General features: G+C 44.6%; 1 protein-coding gene across 1 annotated transcript in view; it reads left to right on the top strand.

Annotated features, from left to right (window-relative positions):
* LOC146009235 (alpha-2-macroglobulin-like protein 1) overlaps positions 1 to 25,012 on the top strand; it is a 159,522-nt gene that overhangs the window by 44,028 nt on the left and 90,482 nt on the right. Inside the window, exons 9-18 of the mRNA XM_083149396.1 lie at positions 1,162 to 1,276; positions 2,716 to 2,822; positions 5,082 to 5,246; positions 7,118 to 7,327; positions 11,579 to 11,648; positions 14,175 to 14,320; positions 18,905 to 19,063; positions 23,014 to 23,175; positions 23,844 to 23,967; positions 24,296 to 24,383. Of these exons, the coding sequence (XP_083005522.1) occupies positions 1,162 to 1,276; positions 2,716 to 2,822; positions 5,082 to 5,246; positions 7,118 to 7,327; positions 11,579 to 11,648; positions 14,175 to 14,320; positions 18,905 to 19,063; positions 23,014 to 23,175; positions 23,844 to 23,967; positions 24,296 to 24,383 (1,346 nt within the window). The remainder of the gene's footprint in view (positions 1 to 1,161; positions 1,277 to 2,715; positions 2,823 to 5,081; positions 5,247 to 7,117; positions 7,328 to 11,578; positions 11,649 to 14,174; positions 14,321 to 18,904; positions 19,064 to 23,013; positions 23,176 to 23,843; positions 23,968 to 24,295; positions 24,384 to 25,012) is intronic.

The raw sequence follows: 25,012 nt of genomic DNA, 5'->3' as shown, positions 1-25,012 counted from the left end.
GACAACCAATGGTCAAAATACTGACAAGGTCGGAATTAGTCATTTAAAATGCTGACACGGTTAAAATGGCGACATGTAATTTTTTGGGGTCGATGTTGATATTGGTCTAACACACAGGGCAATTGTAACCCCATTTCTAAGCAATCTGACATGGGGCCAGATTCTCTAAGCTTCAAAAGTGATAAAAAAGAGAGTGATAAACAACCAGCCAATTAGCTCCTGCCTGATTTTTTTCAAACACAGTCTGTGACATGACAGGTAGGAGCTGATTGGCTGGCTGTTTATCACTCTCCATTTTATCACCTTTGAAGCTTAGAGAATCTGGCCCTAGATCACTTAGAAATGAAGCACAGATTGCTTCGTGTGAATAGCCACTGGCAACGGTGATGCACAGTCCCACGTGTCGCTATCATCCACAGAGATAGACAGTGCTTTTATTGTCTATCCTGCTAGATCGTGGGGTTTGTCTATAAGCAATAGGATACACAAAACTCATCTCAAGTAGGCCGCGATGTTTGCTGAGCGATCTGTGCTTAAGCCAGCTCGCTCAGCACAGCTCCCCGTCGCCCTGTGTATATGGGGCTTAACTCTATAACCATTGTGAAGTTGATCCCAGTTTCAAGGAGGCAGTGTTCACAATGGCTCAGTGTGCATACACACTGAGCAATTTAACATCCAGCAATTTCACAAAATTGCTCGGCGTACACACTAAAACGCCCAATGTGTATGCACCTTTGCTTGGAATTGAAGTGGAACTATTGCAAATTATGGGCCTTATTCTAGTTCACTCTTTCTGACAAATTCCTTCTTAGATGGACAAAACCATGTGCACTGCAGGTGGGGTAGATGTTACTTGTGCAGAGAGAATTAGATTTGGGTGGGGTTTTACTTCAAAGTGAGATCTATAATGCAGTGGAAAAATAAAGCCGCCAGTATTTACCCTGCACAGAAACAAAATAACTCACCCAAATCGAAATATATCTGCACATTTTACATCTGCCCCACCTGCAGTGCACATGGTTTTGTCCATCTAAGAAGGATGTTGTCAGAAAGAGTGAACTAGAATAAGGCCCTATTTGAGCATCTAATTTGCAATTCCTTGCTCCACAACGTTCTTGGTCTTTAAATACCTTTTCACACTTTATTACTCTCCCCTTCCAGACTGATGACAGAGGTTGCCTATCCAGAGATATTGACCTTGATACATTCAACATTTCCAAAACAGACGAAATGCAATATCTACTAATCAGAGCATCCCTGGCGGAGGAGAACACTGGTAAGTATCAGATATTATTTAGCCAAACCTAGATGCTTTCTAAATATAAATTGGATACATCAAATAAGTTCAGCTTTGGTGTCTATGTTTTGAGTTTGGTGTCAACCAATTTGCTTAGTATAAAATATACAGAAATGTACTATGCATGACCACAAAAAAGTACTTGGGTAATTGAGAATATTTACACTTAGGGGCCAATGTGCTTAGCCTTGGTGAGAGATAAAGTGAATGGAGATAAAGTACCAGCCAATCAGATCCTAACTGCAATGCTTCAGGCTGTGTTTGAAATATGAAGTTAGGAGCTGGTTAACTGGTACTTTATCTCCATCAACTGTATCTCTCTCTCTGAGGCTAAGTACATCTTCCACTTAGACTGGCTGAACATAGGAGCTAAGTGTTATGCAATAAGGACACATTCACATAATTGTGACATAGCGCAGAGCCATATATATGCATGCCAAACAGCATATTACTTGCACAAGTTCTGATTGGCTGATTGCAGATTGATGTGTGACACAGTTTGGTGCTTTCTTCATCAGTTTTGCCTATAGCATATGTTTTTATTTTAGAATACATTTTTTGCTACTTTCATTTGTACATGGGTGTCTATTCAACCGAGATCGCAGGGCTGTGAATTCACAGCACTGGCGATTACTGCAGGACCACTTATGGCCAGGGTCCACAGTGCACATGCGTGAGCCCTCTGTGTGGCCACCGCCAGTGATGGCCTGTGATTTCAGGCCGCATGCTGGCTGATTGACAGTTGGCTGATTGACAGCATTGTCTGGGAGTGCCGCACAAAAACGCAGATGGGCCCGACCGTTGGGATGAAGGGCCGCTGATATAAGCAGCAGGCCCTGATCTCTCCACGGTCATCAAAGCGCAGAGTAAGTATTGACTTATGCGGCGTGCACTTGGGGGGATACATTAGATGGTGAGTGGATTTCCCCCTCTTCGTACGCCCTTTGCACAGGGGCGGCCCTTCACTCAGACTAGGAGGGGCTAATTGATCGCAGGGCTGCAAAATGTGCAGCCCTTCAATCAGATCAGAATCGGCCCCATGGTTGGGTGTAAGTACATTTGATAAGTGTCTGAGATACCTTGCCACATTTTTCATCCAATAAGTATTTGGCATAAAAAAAATTGAAATGTGTTTTTTTTTAAAGGCAAATACATTCTCCTGTGATTGATAAATATTGCCATGAGCTAAAATGGGTACAGGGTGTACAGAGAACATGAGCCCCTGTGTTGAGAAAGAACACATTCTGCATCCATAGCTATACTTACTTCTCCAGCTAGCACCACACAAATCACTGAAAAATGGTGCTATGGAGAACCACAGGGAAAAAGGTGCCAACCCTATTTTCCCAGAGACAGCTTTGGAACTCTAGTTTATCCCGTGGTTACTTTTTATATTCTAAGTGGTTTTTTTTTCACAGGTTACACAGAGAAGGCATCCAGGGGTTACAAAATTCACGTTTCTGAAAAAATGGAGTTTGAGGATAAGTTGCAGCATTACCACAAAGGAATCCCTTTTACTGTTAAGGTAAGGGGGGTGAGCCTACAATGACTTTTTGCAACATAAGATCCCAGCAATAATCAAAAGCTAATAAATACATTTGAATTGAATAGTAATTATTCCATCAGTTTCCATAGAGATGACTTAGAGAAGAACATAAAACCCAAAATGTCTAATTACAAGTTCTTCTAGTGTCACAAAATTGGACATAAGGCCTCATAATGCAGAGCACCAAGTGGTGTGTCATCATGCAAGCATGGGAGAAAGAATGAGTCAGCAATAAATGTAGCCCGAAAAAAGATTGCTGGTACATAGATGCAGGAGCCATGAGACATTGCAGTTGCAATGAAAGTTGGTTCAAGTCACTAAATTGTGTGATCCTGTAAACATCAAGGGAATAGGATAAAGCTCTAAGGCCCTTATTCTGGTTGGTGCGGTAATATCCGCATGCGTTCGTGCCGCCGATGTTTTGTGTCTGCGCATGTGCAGAGGCGTCTCTGCGCATGTGCGAGCGGGGCGTACGGCCAAATCCCGCATGAAATATGAACACTCCGAACAGGGGGTGGAGAGGGGCGTGAAGGGCTATTTGGGCTCATTACCATATGCGTACGCCCCGCGTTTCATGGGCGTTCCCATGCAAACGCTGGGCGTACGTATGGTAATGCGGCCGTCACGCACGTGTAGGGGGCGGACATATGACATCGCCGGATGTCTGCTGCCCGCCCAGATCCCTGCTTTTGCACGGAAAAATGTCCGTGTGGTCTGAGGTTGCGGGAGCTGGCGGAACACTCGGTCCTGCATTCGATGGTCTGCGACCATCGAATGATGGGGGAGGTTCCCTGAGATGGAGGAGGCGTATTCCATGAAAAATACACGTGCGGTCCGTTCGGACAGCTTCTTGCCGCGTACGGACGGAGTTGGCGATCCGTATGGAAGGCGGGGTTTCGCACGCACGGTCCTGGCCGCATATTCGGATCCGGCCGCACCGATCAGAATAAGGGCCTAAGTGCCATGAATGCTGGGACAATTACTGTCACTTGAAAAGCAAGGTGAAACTTACTATTTGTGCCAATCTGATTCCCATCAGTGTACTAGAGAAGAGGAAATAAAAGGTTTAATTCTCAGAGGGTCGGTGTGCTGTGTAAAATAAAAGTGGGATTGTAGTTGCAATGGCAACCTGGTGCCAACAACTGTACATCCCAGACACTGAGGAGTGCTGTGCAATAGTGGCTTCATATTCCAACCACTCCATGGAACTGTACCACAGGAGGGTCAACTAGGGTATGACAACATACAGAAACATTTAGATGGAGAAAATCATGAACAACCCAGAATGACCGGATTGTAAAAGTTCTGTGAACAGTAAGTGGAGGTGTACTCAATGAGTGGGAACCATTACTTCATAGATGATGCACAAGGATGATCCATGCATTTGTCCTGAAAGCTACAGTAAAATAGAAATAACCAGCAACATTTAGAAAAAAAGAGTTCAGTAGAAAGTCCCGGCATCGGCCTGGTGAGCAGCAGCGGCCAAATCCGACAGTTTGATTTGGCCGCTTATTGAAAAGGGCATGTTACTTTACACCCCTAAGAACAATAGACATTTCTTCAAATTAAAGAACTTCCTGCACAGACTTTTGCCACTAGGCATATTACCCTTCCCCTCCTTTTGCTTCATTACACAATACTGTTTCCCATTTGGTCTGCTCCAGTCTCCTATGGCTGACCACAGGTTCCAGGTGAGGGACCTATGGTAAAGGGAGTACCTAAATGATAACCGTAAACCCTTACCATAGGGAAGTCACTGACAAAATGGCCACTGTGCCATTTCACCAGAAACCTTCAGTAGACTCTAGCACTACACTAGAATCTACTGGCTCTCACTGCGCATACACGGTAAGGTGCCAGCTATAGAGGAGGTTGCTCAGACTGAGATTGTGCATGGGTCCCCTGCTCTCTTGAAATGCCTTGGCCAGGGGAGATGTTCTTTTGACTTACCTGCCATGGTCTGCATTCATAGTGAAGGGAATGGATTGGAGAGAAGTGCTGCTACCACCCACCTGAAGTTTGGTGGTGTCCCTGGGGCACGTGGCTATTCCCCCTTATTGTGATTAAGTATCTTCAGGAGAACAGCGTATGCAGTAAATGCTCTTATAACTCAGACAATTGTTGGGAGGTATACTAGATATTTTTTTTTTTGTTTAAGGGTGAATAACAATGTAGCCCACTAAGGCTATTACCAATGGCATATGCTGAAAGATTAACATATTTGTTTATTTTCAACAGATAAAAGTTCTTGACAAGAAAGAACAACCCAAGGAGAATGAAACGGTCTTCTTGGTATTGGGCTTTGAAAGTGGAGAGGTCAACCTGACATCAGTGACCAACGAGAAAGGCCTTGCAATATTTACAATGGACACCTCTACATGGGATGACATGGTGTCATTGATGGTTAGTTACAGTATATTATGCACACAAACTAGGATACCATGAAAACTACAGTACACCAAGATTGGCCCTGTTCTCAAAAAGGGGCCCTGTTCTTTGAATATCCTTTTTATTAGTTGGTCAAGTCTTTTTGTGGTGGCTGGCCACGCTCCCTCTGGTAACTGGCCACATCTGTTCAGTCTGGGACCCTACTACAGAATTCCCTGGTGGGCCCTAATTGCCCAGTCAAACGCTGGGTATGTATGCATGTGTGGGCAGCGGGATAACTAGAGCTTGGTTTTCTGGAATGTTTTTGATGGCACCTTCTGAGCTAAAGCCCCATACACACTAGGCTAGGCAATATTGTGTACAATAACGTTCAGATAGGGTTTTATGAGCGATATTGTACACAATATCGTCTAGTCTATACACTCAATATCGTTAACAATGTGTGCACCCTTGCATCATTAACGACCCCATCTCTCAACCTGTCAGTTCAGGGAGGTCCTCATTAACTATGGCCATGGCCGTCGCTCCCCCTGCCAACCCCTCTTCCTGCGCCATCACTCCCTCCAGGCATCGGCAAGTGTGTATGCACTTGCCGATACCGGCGCCCCGCCGGTTCCCTGCCGCCACCAATATTTGGGAAAATGTAAAAGACATATACTGTAGCTAAAAAAGTAATCAAATAACCAAAGTGTGGGGTGGACTTTACATAAATTAGACTTTAATTATACAGTACCTGAGTCTAAGAAACATTTGCCCTTTCTTAAATTCTCAAAATGTGTGTTTTATTTGCAAAATAACACAACTCTGAGTTCCAAAACTACACACTGATTAGTCAGACATCATACGCCTTCCCTTCAAAAGCCTGGGAACGCCTGTGTTATCCCTGTACTCCCAGATAACAGACGGTTACCACCCCCAAACATTGGTTTCCTGTTAATCCACTTATGTAGGCCAGCAGTAAAAGAAATTGCAGGACTTTATTGCAGGAGACCTTGCGCATGTGTGCTACGAGACGTACGCATGCACAGTATATCGATAGTGAATTTGCAACCTTGCGATCAGGTCTGAATGACTCCCTATGTTATTATGTCAGGTGTACATAATTAATATTATTATTATTATTATTATTATTATTATTATTATTATTACTACAAGTTGAGTGTCCCTTATCTCTATATCCAAAAACTGGAATATTCTAAAAAAACGTGTTTGGTGTTTTTTTTTGTTGTTCTTTCCCCCCGCCCTGCCTCTTTTTTTAATACTTACCTCGTCCCCAGGTGGTCATCAGAATCCTCTTTAGTGGCATCCCCCGGTCCCAAGGATGCATTGCGCGGGTGCGGGACCGGGGATGCCGCTTAAGAGGAGTCCGATGACCGCCATGGATGCCAGTAGACACCGTGGATGTCGGGGGATCATCGGAGCACCGCCGGGGGACCAGGTAAGTATAAAAAATATATATATATGCTCCAAAATCTGCAAAAATCCCTTATCCAAAATGCTTGTGGTCTCGGATAAAAGATACTCAACCTGTATTATTATTATTTCATAGATCTTATATTGAAAATACTATTTTTAGGGTGCTCAGTAGTGCTACAGATCATTGTCTTGTCCTTTGTATTTCTCATACTGTGTACAGGCGGCATACAGATGTATCCTTTTCTATAACTTAGTGGCGGATCCAGGGGTGGGGGGAGCACACAGACCTGTGCTCCTCCTGTCATTTCCGGATGTATTTATTGTTTAACAAAGAGCAGCAGCGCTGGTAACTTCTATAGAGTCGGTGGGCATTAGCATCTGTCGCGGCTCCAAAGCATTCATAAACCCTGTGTAAGCTTTGCAAGTCCACTTATAATTGAGCACTAACACCTTCGTTTTCTTTTTGTCAGGGAAAGAAATCATTGGAAGAGAATGAAGGAATGTGGCCGAGATTATTTACCTGGATCTACCCCTTCTACTCTGAGACAAACAGCTATCTGAGAGTACAAGCCTCCACAGACAGTACATCATGTGACACCGATCTGACAGTAAACGTGGAGTACTACATCAATAATAAAGAGCTGGACCCTCAGTCTGATCATCTGTCCTTCTTCTACATTGTGAGTGTTCTGTATTCCACAAAATCAGCTTTCAGTTGAGCATTTGAGACTTAGGGCCTTATTCTAGTTCACTCTTAGAGGCAAATTCCTTCTTAGCTGGACAAAACCATGTGCGCTGCAGGTGCATCTCTCTGCACATGTTACATCTGCCCCCATGCAGTGCACATGGTTTTGTCCAGCTAAGAAGGAATTTGCCTCTAAGAGTGAACTAGAATAAGGCCCTAAGGGAGAAATTTACTAAGATGTATATTCTACTTCACATGTGATGTTGCTATGGGTTGCTATGGGTAAAAATCTACTTCTTATTTATTTAGCAACCTCTAGAAGATAGTGTCACGTTCTTAGAAGCACCAGCTGTAGTGTAACGGCAGCTTGGTGCTTTAATGTAAGGATGTTGCATCCACGACAGAAGGGAGTGAAACAATAGAATAAAATGAAATTGATTTAATAAAGATATTGCAAACAAGTGATACTGATGGCACACATGATATACTGTAGATTATGCAAATGTAAAAGTCAATTGTCCAATAAATTATTGCAGAATATGATGATGCTTGGTACTTGAAATAATATTGCTTGAAGAATTGAAGAATAAATGAGGAAGAAGGAAGTTGATTGGATACTTGAAGGATTGGATGCTTGAATGAAGACTGGAGAAACAATTGGAAGATTGGATGGTTGATTGGTAGGTTGGAAAATTGGTTGGATGATTGGATGATTGGTTGGAGGATTAAATGATTGGTTGAAAGATTGGATGATTGGTTATAGGATTGAATGATTGGTCGAAAGATTGGATGATTGGTTGGAGGATTAAAGGATTGAATGATTGGTTGAAAGATTGGATGATTGGTTGAAGGATTGGAGGATTGAATGATTGGTTGAAGGATTGGAGATTTAATGATTGGTTGAAGGATTGGAGGATTGAATGAAGAATATAAATGAAGAAGACTGTCCTTACTGGATTGGGTCGTGGCTGCAATCAGAGGTAACCTTTGGATATAACTGTCGGGAATGATAAGCAAGCTAATACCCCTTTGGGGGGCTAACCTTGCTGAATCCGCATTGGCGGCAGTGGAGTCCGTGGTACTTGAATTGAGCAGTGGACGATTAACAGGAGAGACTTCCCTTGAAGACACGCAGGATTGTAGTGGGAACTACAGAGCCAGACCGGAGCAATGATGCATAGGGTTAGACATCATTGTACTGACTGCCGGTCTAACCCGGCCAGTCAGTACTTAACAGGTGGACTTTGCGGCAATTTTCAGCCCATTAACAGGGGAGGTGGAACTGCACAGGAGAGGCTGAGGGAACCAAAAGATGGCGGCCGCCAGAGGCGGCGACAGGTTACAGCCGGCAGTGATTGTGCGCAGCTGCGCAAACGCCGGCATTCAGACACTGGCCTCACCAGGCACAAACACAAATGGCGGCTCAGTACTCATACCGCTCATGCCCTGCGTGGCACCAGGGCACACAGCACCAGTGTCACCACGCGGTGACAGCATGGACACATGTACCCTACCAGGACCAGGGACACAAGCAGAGGTGAGCGCCATAGTGTTACATATGCGGTTAGAGAGCCTAGAGCTGGGCCCAGCACAGGGGATTTGGGTGAGAGCCATGGTGGATGTGACAGATAGTAGACAGGATATTATTGATTTCCCATAGCAACATCACATGTGAAGTAGAATACACAGCTTAGATTTTTGTATGAAAATCGATCTACTGTAAAGCGATACTGGGTTTCCAGGGATAAAACACCCTTTTTATATTGAGTTTTAAATGCTGATAAATGTGTGTCACACCCCTGCTATCACAACATTGATAATAATCGCCACACACTGCACCAAAGAAGCCCCGCCCACCACCAACACTAGTGCCCGAATCCCCTATCTAGTATAGGGATGAGTATGCCATTCACAGATATATCGCTCGTACACACTGGCGATTGGTGCATCGATATATCGGCTGTACAATAAAAAAGCGGCTATATCGGTCAGTGTGTTTACGCACATTAAGGAATGTATGAAGTGGCAGGTTGTAAAATCGTGTTTATGACCAGAATTTAAAAGGTTAACGATTTTACTAAGTGTTTCCAGGCATCACCACAATCAGAACGCGCCTCACTTAGCAATCACGCGCCTGAATTTCTCTGCGCATCTTAAATCTGTCCCAACCCAAGGTGATTTAGGTGCCTTCTTAACAAATGGCAACCTACTGTTAGGGTTTGCCTGTTGGAAGCTTTGGCCCAAGATATATACGGTATGCATAGGTGAATCTAGGAGGTGGTCCGGGGGTGCACAGGACCACCCATTAGCCCATTTTGTAGCTGAGGGATGGGGCTTTCCAACGAGCCCAGCCCTGTGTCTCTAGCCCCCTGGGAACCGGAGATACTGCCAGGCAAAGCTGGAACGTTTTCCCTATAGGATAACATGGGACCCGCTAATTCCGACCCCCACCCAGTTCAACGGCTGCCAGGTCCCCCTTCGGCATCACTGAAGCTCAGTCAAACCCAAATCACTGGGTCTTCAATCTGATACCAGGCTGGATCCATATGGGTTAATTTGTTCCAGGGATATTGAGGTTAAACCGATTTTTTTTTTTTTTTTTTCTTAAATGTAATTTCATGTTTATGTTCTTTGAGGGCAGATTTCTCTGGAACCAAGCAGCCCAGTTTCACGGGACCAAAATCATTCGAAGCAACTCAAAAGTTCTTCAATATGATACTGGTCTCATGTAAATGGGTCAGTTGGTTCCGAAGATATAGCTGGTTGGTTAAAGGGGGGTAGGGAGAGGGGAGTGGTTGTATCTCCCCCTCACACCAGAAAATGCAGGGACTAGGCTGGTGTATAAGGGGTCAGCCTGGGAATGTCCCTGCATGATCCTGGGACCATATTCCTGGGTAAATCCCTGCATTTTCTGTTGTGAAAGTGGTATTATTTCAAACAGCCGTGACCTGCAGTGCTGTGAATACAGCCGGGCAGCCCCCTGCTCTCTGCCCAGCTGTCAATGACTGTCACCCCTGCAGCTTCTGCTCCAATTCTTCTCCCCGCTTTCACCTCAGCCCGCCCCCCCCCCCCCTTTAATCATGTGGTGCCGGTGCCCGGCGTGCTCCCCCGACGTCACGCACAACAACAGCGCGCACAATATTTAAAATGTCCACTCGGCTAGAGGGAACACCAGGAGGGGAGCGTGCTCTGTGCTGCGCTCTGCTCCTCTCCCCATAGAAGCAGCTGCACCGCTCTTCATCTCTCCCTGCAGCAGCAGCGAAGGCTCATATAAAAATTTACAGTAAGTAGCACTTTTGGGGGCATTGCTTAAGGGATGCTACAAGTGGCGGTATGTGGGGGCATTACGCATAATGTGTGGCTTAATGTGTAAGGGGCATTATGTGTGCAGCATCATGTGTAAGGGACATTATGTGTGCAGCATCATGTGTAATGGGTACTATGGTGCGCGGCATCATGTGTAATGGGTACTATGGTGTGCGGCATCATGTGTAATGGGTACTATGGTGCGCGGCATCATGTGTAATGGGTACTATGGTGTGCGGCATCATGTGTAATGGGTACTATGGTGTGCGGCATCATGTGTAACGGGTACTATGGTGTGCGGCATCATCTGTAATGGGTACTATGGTGCCATCAAGCAAGAACCCCCTAGCAATGATCACGTAGGTAAGCAGCACTTATGTGGCAAATATGTAATGGGCATTACGGTTTGTTATATAGTATGTAATGGGCATCATGATGTGTGGCACAATGTGTAATGGGCATTTTGGTGTGTGGCCTTATGTGTAATTGGCATTATGGCGTGTCACTTTATGTGTAATGGGTATTACGGAGTTTGCTAAAATGTGTAATGGGCATTACTGTGTATAGTCTAAAGTGTAATACCACACTCCTTTTTGTGATTACACGCCTCCTTCCCATGAAGCCACGCCCCCTTTTTGCTGCGCGGCTATGCCGCGCAAAGGTCCCCCTGCTGTTGTGTCTAGATCTTGGACCACCCATTACCATAATTCGAGATTCGCCTATGACGGTATGGTACTGTAGGTCTCAGGATGCTGTATATGGTCTTTACAAAGTTTTGCATTGTACTATATAAAACACAGTATATAATAAACTCGTTTTGTCTTATGATTTCTTCTGCTATTGTACCGGACATCGACTCAACTGACCCATCGGTTTTATATTTCCTACAGTATACAGTCACAAATAACAGGCTGCTCATTTTCACTTCATGCTTTCACAGGTTATGTCTAATGGGATTGTTTCTTCTGGGGAATATAAACTGGATACTAGAGAGCACTCACTCAGTTCCGGTGAGTACACTGGTAAAGGACCAGGAATATGCGGGGTCACCGCGTCCACCCACTCCCGGCCCAATCCAGACCTCTCCACATCACTGCTCTGCCCCTGATCTGCCCTACCTCCTCTGTCCACTGCACCGTTCTGCCCTACCACTCACTCCATATTGCCTTGCCTTGCTTTGCCCACTGCTGACTGCTGTTCTGTTGCTCTACACCCCCTTCAGCTCCTTCCCACCTCCTCCCTCCCCCATCTGCATAATTACAGACCGGCAGGACCTCCTCTAATGCTCGGGTCTGTACCATCTCCCTAGCAGTGGAAAGCATAGCATAAGAATGCGACTACAGTATGCAGTACACCTGGATAATGCACATCGTATGACCTTATTCTGAACATAAGTAAAAAGTACTGAGTAACCTGGAGGAAACCCACGCAAGTACGGGGAGAACTTGCGTGAGTTTCCTCCGGGTACTCAGGTTTCCTTCCACAATCCAAAAATATACTGGTAGGCTAATTGGCTCCCAGCAAATTAACCCTAGAATGTCTGTGTGTGTACATGTGGCAGGGAATATAGATTGGGTGTGGTATAGGGTTCCGACAGTCGGGATCCCAACAGTCATTAGCCCGATGTCGGGATCCCGACTGGCCAGAGTCAGACAGCATGGCGAGCGGTGGCCGTCGGGAACCCGTCGGTCGGTGTTTTAACAGTCGGGATCCCGACGTCAGGTAAATGACTGTCGGGATCCCGACTGTCGGGAACCCCGTCTGGCACCCGACAGTTTGTAAGCGCCACTAGGGCAGGGACTGATGTGAATGTTTAAATATTCTCTGTAAAGCGCTGCGGAATATGTGTGCGCTATATAAGAAACTTATCAATTAAATAAATAAAATGTATCTACTACGGGGGAATTCAATGAGTCACAGACTTCCAGGTTAAGAGCACAAAGCTATTCCATTACTGCCTACACAGTAAAGGTCCCCTTACACTTGTCCAACTTGTTGTCCAACAAGTTGGACCTGATTGACTTGAGATTTATCCTATGTGCAGGAGGATCAATCTCTTGGTTAGAACCAATGCGAACGGGAATGTGCATTGGGTCCTACAGCATCAGGCACATCAGAAATTGTCAGATACAGTAAATTGGCCCAATCCATCTGAATTGGGTCAAATCTGACAAAATCTCACAAGTGTAATGGCCCTTTAGCCTTGAGTGTGGATTTTGCTCGCAACTCAAGGTGGCCATACACTACTGAGATTTCTTGCAGCAGTGTGTGGCCATCTGATCCCCTTGAACTACTCGGGATCTTCTCAGGCGGCAGGATTGAATGTGACATATCATATGCCGTATGATTAATCACATGCAACTCTGCTCCCCCTCGCTGAGATGTGTCCGAGTCAGAGTTCAGACATGCAGAGAGGTCCAACCTCTGACTCTGATCCGATGTGCACCGGGCCGCGCATCGGATCGGATGACATGTCAAACACATGCAACGTTGTCCAATTTCATCTGATTTCTCAGCCCGATCTGTCAGAATCAGGTGAAAAAGTGTATGGGGGCCCTTAGGAGGGTTCAAACACAAATCAGATTCACAGATGGAGCCAGCCTCTGCCAGCCCACCAGCACAAAATAACCATAGCGCTGGCGGAGGCTGGTGGGGACGCTTAGCCGGCGGATGGGGACACGTGAGCGACTCACTCGCATGTTTAATCAGTAAGGCGGTGGGGAGCGAGGACCGGATGCTTGGCCACACATCTCAAGGAGACAGGCAGGGAGTGGGCAGAGAGTGGGGGAGACGGGTAGAGGCGGGAGACGGCTGCAGGTGCTTCCGACAGAATGGGGTGCGTGAGCGTTGTGTGTGCTTGCACCCCATTCTGTCGGACTCTGGCAGTCGGAGGGGGACTCCATTTGTAAGTGCACCCTTGAATATTTCTTTGGGCTTTATGCGCTTGGTAATTGCATAGCTTCGGGCACGTTATCTGCAATCTAGGCTACGTATAAATTCAGCCTAGCGAAGAAGTAAACGTTACCTGCCACCTGGCCAAACGTCCCCATCCCCCCACCCACCCCCTGGCATGTGAATCCCCTCGCTAGCATGCAAGGGGAACACATCGCCTCGCTTATGGCCGCATGGCCGAAAAATCATTCGATAGTCACTGACTGTCAAATGATTTTTCTGCAGTTCGTAATGAAAAGTCCCCCTGGACCGACTTTTCATTTTTACGCTGTCCTCCGAAATCGGCGTGGGTGCTGACGTTATGTGACACGCCTGTGCAGGAGAACACTGACCCATAAAACGCTGGATGTTCCCGCTTCAGACCCCTGCCCACTCCCTTCCCTCTCTTCTTTGAGAAAATGGCTCGTCAAGTGTGAAACTCGCCGAAGCCATTCCCAGAACATCGGGGACGGGGCCAAATGCAGCCTGTAATATGTGGGTCTTAATCGGCCACAAACTTTCACATCTAATTGAGTCGCCCCTTAGTGGTTAGAACAGGTATTACCTCCTATGAGCAATTTTTAAGACTTTTTTTTTCTCTGCAGTTCTAGAGGGAACATTTTCATTGAAGTTTCCAAAAACGATTGAGTTGTATCCACAAGTGACATTTTTCATATACACTGTATTATTAAATGGAGATGTTGCAGCGGACAAAACAAAAATGGAAATTCCAACATGCCTAAAGAATAAGGTAAGTTGACGAGAATGTTTATGGCACTTGCCGCGCCTTATAAATAAACGTACTACTACTACTACTTTTAACAAAAAATTTTTTTAACAAAAAATAAAAAGGAAATACATATAGTACATCTGAATTTAATAGCACGACATTTACTTCAAGATAGCGGCGCAAGCAGATTGCTAGGCCCTACGTCTACGGATTTTCAGTATAGTGGCAATCTACAGTACTTAGTTGTTCTTAGTTCTGCCGGAACTGTGTACTCCCCGGGGGATCTTGAGGGCATTAAAGCTATAGGGCTGGTACCCCTATAGCCCTCCTGTAAAGGAAACATTCACATTTTTCAGATGCTGAGATTTTACAATTGTCAGCAGGAGGCACATCTCCCGCTGCCTCTCACACACATAAATCAATAAAAAAAAAATTAAGATATTTGTTACACAGTATGTGTTATAAATATTATCTTTGCATTTAAAAAAAAAAAAAATTATGACACTGCCTCCCCTGACAGCATGTCCCTGGGGTGTAGTGTGAGCGGTGTTGGCCCCCCTGGGACTCAGAGGCCTGTGTGCACTGCATATATTGCACCCATTATACATATGCCACTTGGCTGGTGGATGTACTGTATGAGGGATGAGAAATCCTGGGGTGTAGACATTTTCTTGTTTTTCTCTTCCCCATAGATCATTTTCTAGAAATGATTGGCCCTTATTTACCCTGATTTGGTGCCTAGAGTAGTTGCAACTAATTACACGCCCAGAAGGATCCCAGGCCATTCTCCCCTAGCAAGGATCTAGACTTGGGAGTACAGTGCAGGCAAACTTTCTGAAAATGTAATCCTTTCTGGTTAACTGCTATAGGTAACTGTTTTGATTTGAAATAGACTTGGGAGGGGTATTTTTAAGATAACAATGGTTCCGCTAGGGTGGAAGTAGGATAGGCTGCTTCTAAATAATTTTTGAAGGAAACCCTTATTAAGTATGTGAAAAATTAAATCTTCTCATAACCATCAGATAACAGAATTATAATCTGGGTGCAATCTATGTACAAAACAATAAAATGGAATAGGCATCTAGTAGATCACAAAATGCTGGTCAGTTATCTTGCACAAGTAGTCAAGGCAGAACGTTCATCGAATGTAGTGGCAGAATTGGTTGATGACAATGGTGAGATTAACAGATAATTTTTTTTTTTATGTTTATTTTTCTGCTTTATCTTGTGAACCGAGGAGATATTTGGATTCACCACTTTCACTTGAGGATGTATAAATTGGCACTTTGCTTTCTTCCTTTTGGACAGTATTCCAGTTGATATTCATAAGAAACATTCTCGATTATATAGAACAAGGGCCGCATAGGCTTGAGTGTATTTAAGAGCCTGCGAATTTGTGATTGTTAAATAAAGCTATTGAAAGATAGGATAAGGCCATAGGAAATCTCAGGTCAGTGGCAGTTAGATCTTCCAATCAGGTAGCATTGGGGAGGTAGCTTAGAGAGGGGTATATATAGGCAAGTGGATAGGAAGGACTTCCTCTGGCTCACGGGCCTTTCACCAAATTTATTTGATATCTATAATTATTAATCGTCGAGAAGGCGCTCTCGACCAGCACTCAGGTGGGGTGTCAGGTGGTCTCTGTGCGGTGTGGCCCCCCTCTGCCAGGATGGCGGGCGAGTCCTGACTCAACGCGGTGGGGCATTGGCCACTTCCTGGAAGTGTCTGCGTCAGGCCATAGGAGGGGTGTGGCATATCCGTCACAGCGCAGGCTGTACCCACAATGGAGAGATGTTAGCGGTTTGGGGCACCCTGGGCGCTGCCATGAGTAACATCCGCAGGGGGTGCTGGTCTCAAGTACTTTTCTTTGCCATCCCTTAACAAATATGGTCATACCAGTTACAATAAATATTCCATGACCTTTAAACTTACGCAGTTGGTGTCCATGTCTTATTTTTAGGATAAGGTGTTTCAGTGTGAGTTATTTCTAGGCTTAAGAGTTAAGTAAAGGTATAGGCCAAGCAGCATAATTCACTAGGCTCCTTATATATACTTTTTTTTTATTAGAGTTGTACAATCTTATATATGATAATGCTGCCATCCCTGAATCCTATTTCATTGCTATCTACAGAAGTTAAGATCCCAGTCCAGAATTTTAGCATTACTACGTTATAGCAGGCATAATGCACATGGATCTTGCCTGGTTAATCCATTAGTAATTCACGCATTACTATGGGTAAATACAGATGGAGCGCAATTCATCTTTGCAGGGGCTGGCGAAGGGAATCACCAGGGTATCAATGGAGCTTCCCACCACCACCACCAATGGTCCCCATCGCCATCGACAAGGAATTATTGTGAAATATTTGGTTTTAATGTGTATATATTTTTAATAAATGTTTTATATTTGAAAATCTTGTCCATGGATATTTAAGATCAGAAAAGACAATAGTAAACATTATTAATTATTGGGCGCTATATAACACTATTGTGGTGGTATTGTGTTGAAAAAGCCTAACTAGTAGAAGGCTAATGGTGTGTATAGACGGGGGCGATATGCCGTGCTATGCGATTCTCAATGCGATCAGATTGCATCAGGACTCGCATCACGCGGCATGCATGCAGAGGGAAAATTTAGACTATATAGTGCAGATCTGCACTATGTAGTCTTGCCTGCCCTCTCCATTTCACTGCTGATTTGCGCTCACACGGGAGCGCGCATCGGCAGCACATCGGGCTCGCAAGCCCTAAAACAGCATGCGATCAGCATGCGATATGGCTTCTGATGTTCATTATACAGTTTCCATCTTTTATTGGTGAAACTCATAAATTCCTAAAGGAATTGGCCAGATAAGCCATTTGGAAAGTTATTTTACGATTCTTCTTCTTTTTTAATAATTAGAGACAGGATTATATGCATTTGCATATTTGCATATGCATTTGCATATTTTGCCCATTCTCACTGGTTATTGCATATTTAACCTAAAATCTAGTGATGGTGCATATTTTAGGCCCTGTCCCCTTTCCACCCGCGAGTCACAGCGCTGCTTTGCCCTACTGCTGCTGGCCAGGTAGTGGTAGAGTGTGCAGGCTGGGGCAATATGTGCGCAGTGTGGGGAACCTTGGATGTACGCTATCTCTGACAGTGCTCTAGGCTGCCAATCCATGTTGATAAAAGTCAGTCAGGGCGGATGCCATTACGAAGCTTCTGAACCTTTGCCTGCCCCTGGCCTGGGACTTTACACCAAGAGACAGACTTCTGCAGCAGAGGAGTTGGGCGGACGGGTTGTGACATCACGCGGCGCGGAGGAAATGCCGTGTCACAGTGAGTATGTGGTGCAGGGAGGAAGCCTTCCACTGCGCCGCCCTCACACGCTAAGTTGACATTTGAACCATCGGCGCTGGAGATGAGGGTCTGTGTAGTTGATGCAAGAAGAGCTTTGGACACTGCAGTCTGCTATAGCAGCCAGGAAGAAAAAAAATCCTGTGTACAGCACTAGACATCTGCAGATGTTGTGGGCCTATTTTTGAGGTTTATTTGCAACTAATTGTATGCTGATTTTTAAATAAATAAGTTAAAAAGTACTTTTTTTATTATTTAATGTAGCATATTTTAACACTTTTCATGCATATTTTAAGTATTTTTCATGCATATTTGCATGCATATTTCAAGCTTTTTATGTTGCATATAATCCTGTCTCTATTAATAATTATCTAACACAATTCAAGGGTCTCCTACCAAGGAATAAATCATTTTTGTAGGATTAACAATATGGACCGCACAGGACCTCTATTATGATAATAGGATATCCTATATCAAACAGAAGATTGTACCTGTTATTCCCCTGATGAAGTCTTTTTAAAGACGAAACGCGTTGGGTCGTTTCTCCGTTTTATGAAGGATCAAATAAAGCAAATGCTTGGATGAAATTTTTGTCATTATTTTAAAAGTGCTGGTTTCATAAGGACTGTACATCGACAGATTGGCACCTCACCACTATTGGGGAGAATATATATATATATATATATATATATATATACATATATATACACACACATACACACTGTCGGATTATTTAATGTTCCGTCGCTATTCCCGATGGGGGAAATAGCAGCGAGTCCCTATTCAATGCTGTCTTTACCGACAGCATTGAAGAGGGATCACGGCAGAACGAGCCCGACTTCAGAAGCTGTCGGGCCCGTTCTGCCGATAACGGCCGTGGATTGTCATTATCCCGGCCGCAGATTGACAATCGACGGCCATTTACGCAGACACGCCCACTTTTCGGCGATCGCCAGGCGGGACATTGAATCCTACCTGCCGATTTGCGGTCGGGCAAAATGTATACAGGCCTGAATCACGGTTGTCTGGAGGGATCGACAGCCGTGATTCTGGATTGAATACTCCCCCATTACTATTATGTCTAACGGTGTACTGTATTGTGTATGTGTATCATGAGAACTATTTATTAATGCTCACAATGTTGGCATTGACTATATTTGTACTTGACTTTTCTGAAAAATTAATAACTAATATTACATATTAAAAAGTACATTTCATGCTTTCACCGCTTTCATCTTGGATCTTATGATTTCCATGAACAGGTCCAACTCAAGTTCTCCAAAGAAAAGGTTCACCCTGGAGAAAGGGTGAGTCTAGAGGTCAGATCAGAGCCTGGATCCTTCTGTTCTGTACGCTCTGTAAATAAAGGACTGTTACGTCATGATGATTCTGGGAAATTAATAGAGAAACACGCGGGATTGGTAAGCACCTCATAACTACAAATATGTAATAAGACACAAATAGCTATTGAATTATCAATGACATCAGTGGCGTAGCTACGTTTTGGACGCCCCCCCGTCGAGCACCCCTACCCCGCCGCCCCGCCGAGCAACCCTACCCCGCCGCCCATGCAAACCCCCCCTCAATCCCCCACAGCCTTACCTATCGCGCTGGTCCCGGCGGCTCCGTTCTTCTGCTGAGGACCACCAGAAAATGGCCGCCCCCATACAGCAGACAGTTTCAGAGAACAGTGTGCTATATGGGGGCGGCCATTTTATGGTGGTCCTCAGCAGAAGAACGGAGCCGCCGGGACCAGCGCGATAGGTAAGTCTGCGGGGGATTGAGGGGGGGTTTAACTATAGCACCGCAGCCCCCGGCGCCCCCACATGCACAGCGCCCCCCCCCCCCCGCGGTGGCGGGGGCTGCGGTGCTATAGTTACGCCCCTGAATGACATATGGGGACAGGATCAGTGGCGTATTTATAATGGGTGCAATGTGCGCATAGGGCCCTGAGTCCCAGCAGGTCCACACCACACACACTGCACCCATTCTTAACTACTGTACTTACCCTCTGGAGTCCCGCAATGAAGCACAGGTTTTTTTTGGCAGTTGACACATGCGCAGTAGATCCTGAGCACTCTACTACTGAGACTCTACTGTGCTAGGCGGTGGGCGCTGCTCTCCGCAGAGATGAGGAGGCCTGGTCGGAAGAGGCTGCACCTGGACCTCCTCCTCTCTTAAAGTGCCCCTGGGCAGGATGTAATGGAGTCCAAGATCTCTAGATATGCGAGATGCCAGCCATGCCTTGTAAATGATTGCCCCTTTAAAAAAGCATCTGGCACCTGGAACGTCCTGTGATCTCGGATTTAACTACATCACGCCCATGACTTTCTGTACAGCAATTTGTGTTTATTAAACTTGATGGATCATTGAGGTGTTGAAGCATTTCTACTTTTCAGTGTCACTTAAATAATTTTTCTGTTGAAATAAAAAAATGCACTAATGCACAAAATCCAGTTTTCTAGGGAGGCCTCATGCCCTATCCCAAGATGGCCATCAAGATCACTGCTGAGCATGTGCAGGGTTCATCTTGTTTTCACTGTGTGAGATTAAATAGAATTACCACACACAGGCTGGTGAGCTATAGGACACCCCACTCTGCTGAAACTCTGCTCCATCACCAGTGTACTTGCAACAGTTAGTACGGCTGTCCATGCTATCTATCAAACCATCACCATTGGTTATGTAGCTAGCATTTCATGGTTGGTATATACCTCTGCAATATAAAAATATTCACACATCATTTCCTACATTTATTAAATCATAGTTAATTATGTAGCTCTCAGTACCAGTGTAACTTCAGTCTGAGTGTGTAGCTGTGATGTCAGAGTCCCAGTGTACTTGTAAAAATGATGGGGTGAGATAAAATAATTAATTATAGCTTAGTACTGAAGCTATTATGGCCACAGTGGCTGTAATGCATGCAACCTGGCTTCATCCAAGAACCTACATTTCTCATTAATATTAGAACACAGAGGCTGGTGAGCCCTGAGCTGCTTCCTTTCACTTCTGCATCCCAGGTACCTGTTGCATGGGAGTACCCGAAAATCCTATCAAGGCAGTCTGCCCAGTGGCTGCATACTATTGGTTCCATGTGGGTCATCTTTCTCACCAACTAGGGTCTGTCCCATAGCTAACTACAGTGGGTAGAGGTCTCACAAGAGGGGTGTTGACCGCAGCCTTTTGTCACCTCTCTAGGGCTTGTCACCAAAATGCTAGTTCCTCTGCAGTGACTGGGAGCTGGATGCTGCACTGTGACCTTATCCTGCAGCACTTAGCTACTGTCACTGAGAAGGATCCAGCAGTGAAGCCAAAGTTTTTGAGGGCAGCGCAGTCTATCTGGGGATGCTGAGCACGCCCCTAGGTGATGTAAACAAGAGATATCTCCTGAAGCCACACCTCTTTTTCTGGATCATACTGTGGACCTATTGGCTTCACCAGGTGTTACCAACACCAGTACTAATATTGGCAATAGGAGCTGTTGGAGGCGCAGCAAACTCCCCTGCTCCATCTGTGCTTCCATGTACAGTAGGAGATGAAACATACACTATCCATTGTATAAGGAAATCAATGTGCACATATAGGTCCAAGTACGACCAGTGAAAATATAGCAATGCAGTGGTAGGTTAAATCGTATAATAGTGTATTACTAATTCCATTATCTCCCAGATGACATGGCAGTTATCAACAGAATTTGAAAATATACATTACAAAAGAATATACAGTAACTAAATAAACATCTTACACTATATGCCAAACCCTTGTGCTAAATGGATACAAAATATTATTACAATAATACTAAATACATATATTGTTCAACAGTGTAGCAGAACTGTATTAACTTATAACTCACTAAAGAGAATGAGCAAAACAGTCAAACTACATCGAGCTATCTATAGTTCAAAAGCTGAAGTATACTTACAGTAGATCAAGGAAGAATAAAATATTTTTTCCTAATCCGATATAGTCCAATATTTCTGTGTATGGCAATGGTCCCAAACTAACCCAGATGAAGGAATTGTATTAAAGGGCATTTGATCCTGTAGAATTAAATTATATTATATGGAGAGTTATACACTGCTTTAATATCAAATCTTATTGATCTATTACAAATGATTAGTTGATACTTTATCTCTATTTTATCTCTCTCCAGGCAGTTTTGAACATATTTTTTTTTTAAATCCAAAAACATTATTTAATCCCATCTGTATGTAGAGGAGGAGTGCTGTAGCTCAGCCTCACCAGACCCACTGCAGTTCAGCACACAGCAGCATGTGCTGGCTGCTGGGGGGTGTGGCTGCAGTCAGCTGACATGAGGAAGGGTTGTATACCCAGGGTCCCACTGGGTCCCTTCATCAAGCCCGGATAAACAGTACCTTCTCATCCCCCCTCAGGGCCGGCAACAGGAATCTTGCGGCCCTGTACAATAATATTTATGGGGCCCCCCACCTAATCCCAAATCCACACAAGCCTCATTTAACCTTTCGCTGCTCCAGATCCTGCTTTCAGGAGCGATATTCTCTCGTTCTCAGTCCTGCTGTCCTGGCTCCTGGCTGCTGCTTCCCGCTGGCTCCACAGAGTAGACAGCTCTGAGCGTACACACAGTAGTCAGCAGTGTCACACTGTGAGTCAGTCAGACTCAGTCACACACAGATGGTGCACAGTAGATGGCCGAGCCACGAGGGTCACTGACAGGCCAGCTAGTACATGTGACGGCCATGCCGAGGCATGGAAGCTCTGGGGCCCTTCAGATTGCTGGGGCCCGTAACACTTGTCCCCCTTGACCCCCCCTGCCCCCCTAGGCACCTCTTCCCAGACCATGGGGTTCATGGTGAAGACCATCAATAAGTTAGACTTCGCACCTCTACTTTGAGTGACTATCATTGGAGCAGCAAAAACACTGAAGCCCCTAAAGACTAAGGACTGCTACCCCTGTCACCCCCTCCTGTCACCCACACTCTGCCTCCCCCTACCTTTCCTTGTCACCCACTGCCATGCTGCATATTGTCAACAGGTTGGGGTAATGGAGGGGGGCCTAAATTATGTTTTTGCACCTGGGTCCACAACCCACAAGTTCCGTCACTGCACAGGTCCAATATAGTATGTGGTGTTTGTCTTGTTTTTATTTTTTGTGTCTATATTGGCATGTTACCCTCACATTGCCTGATATTGCCATTTGTAATGAATGACTGTACATAAAGTATTTTTGTCATTGCTGGGCAACTGTCAGATATCAAATACTTTAGTTTATTTCGACCAATCAGTTCTCTGAATCTTTGCTTGGAGGTTGCGAATTGGTTTCAATTTTCCTGATGTGACTTCTTAAACAATGATGTATCTAATGTTCTTCCTTTGGGTCTCCTCCCAAAAGATTGAATACCTTTCATCGATGTTTGAAGTTAACAAGCGAGGCTTTCCTTTTGCAATCGAGGACTTTGAAAAATATCCTTGCCTGAGAAATGAGAAGGACAATTCTGAGATACAAGAAGCAGCTTGGTACCAAAACGAAGGAGATGTTTTCTCTTTGCTTAAGGTATTTATATCCGTACTATCACATTCATATTTCATATGTACAAGCAATATTCACCTCCAACAAAGAGCCTGGAGGTGTTGCGTTGCGAGTCCAGCAGCCGTGCTGGATGCACGTATGCACATGTGCATTTCTCAGCATGTGCATACGCTAAGAGTCTTAGTTTTGCATGTACTGTACCTTTCAAATCCACTGACATCAGCTGCCCGCCCTCTGCACCTGCATCACCAGCAAATCTCCATGAAACACTGGGTGAGACCACGGCCTGCCGCCCCATGCCCCCCACCCGCACTGCTGCATGCGAGCAGCCGGCGAATAATCAATTCGCTGTGACCACTCACACAAAGCGGCTGCACATGTGCATAAATGCTTATGCGCATACACAGTCGTTAAATATCGCTCCCCTGCGCAAAAGCGCAGGGGAACAAATCAACCAGAATAAGGTCCTCTATCGCTCTCAAAGATTTGGCAAAAATTCTACCTCTATGTCGGTTTGTTTGTACCCAGTTTGTTTAATCACTGTTGTAAAGTGCAACGGAATATGCTGCGCTATATAAGAAACCTGTAAATAGATCAATACACCTTAATTTATTTGAATACACTGAGAGTGACACCAATTATACATATACCAACAGTATGCCCTAATGTGTGTTTCTTCAATTCTTCCACAGGAGAGCAATCTGAAGGTTTTTACAAACACAAAGATACGAAAGCCAGTGCAATGTTCTCTTCCTGACTACTCTAAACGCACTTCTAGGAAAAACGAAAATACTGTGGAGTCAGGCACCTCACCTTGTGCGTATTTTTGTAATCGTGTGCCCTAATCGTCTTCCTATGTTATGTACATCACTATCAATATTAGTTTTCTATTTTTAAAGGGTATTGGTTTATTTAGCTCTTTGTCTTTTATTTGACTTTTATATTTCTTGTCGGTTTATTTTATTTTACATGTATTTTATATTTTATATTTATTTCCATGTGTTCTTACATTTTCCATGATGACCTATGGTTTCCATTGTTTTAATGTTGTATATTTTGTTAACTTTTCTTCATATCAAATTGTTAATTGTATCATTTTTTCTTCATTCTTGTTTTTCCTTACGGTCCTGCTTATTCCCTAAAGCTTCAGCAAAGAACAAGAAGAACACAAAGAAGCCTATAATACGAAAGTTTTTTCCAGATACGTGGTTATATGACCTTGTTTCTGTGGGGTAAGATTCCCTTTGTACAGTATATTAATGTGGAATATATGTTTCCTTGTGTTTCTGATATACCACGAGTACTGTAGCAAATTCATTGCTACAGTTAGGATGGACTTGGCAATGTTACACAGTGGAACAATGTTTTCCATCTGTTCATGGAACTAAAGGATCCCCCATGATTCCCTGAACCGCCTGCACTACCAATACGTTGACCGGATTTAATAATCAGCGGCCAGGAATGATCAGGTGGCCATACTCAGGTGGATAATTTGCACCTACCATAAGGCTGGTGCGAGTTTAATGGCATGACTAATTACAGCTCTATAGATACAACGAGCATGATTAAATCTGTAGAGGCTGATAGCGGATGTACCTGTCCTTGCACATACAGATGCATGGCTATAGACCAGAGAAGAGTTTTGTATTACCATTAGCATAAATTCATAGCGTTGACCAGTGGTGGCTCCAGAGGCGGAGCTGCAGCACAGTTCAAAAATTCAAATACGGGAACCACACCAACTGCCATTCCAAACTGACTCACTGGCGGTGGGTGTGGCTCCCATAATTGACTTTTGAACTGTGCAGCAGCTCCCCCCTTTGGATCAGCCACTGGTTGTTACTATAGCAAAAGACTAACA

This window comes from Crinia signifera, chromosome 6 (assembly GCF_055691185.1).
Source record: "Crinia signifera chromosome 6, ASM5569118v1, whole genome shotgun sequence".
Lineage (NCBI taxonomy): Eukaryota > Metazoa > Chordata > Amphibia > Anura > Myobatrachidae > Crinia > Crinia signifera.
This window is presented reverse-complemented; position numbering and strand designations above follow the sequence as displayed.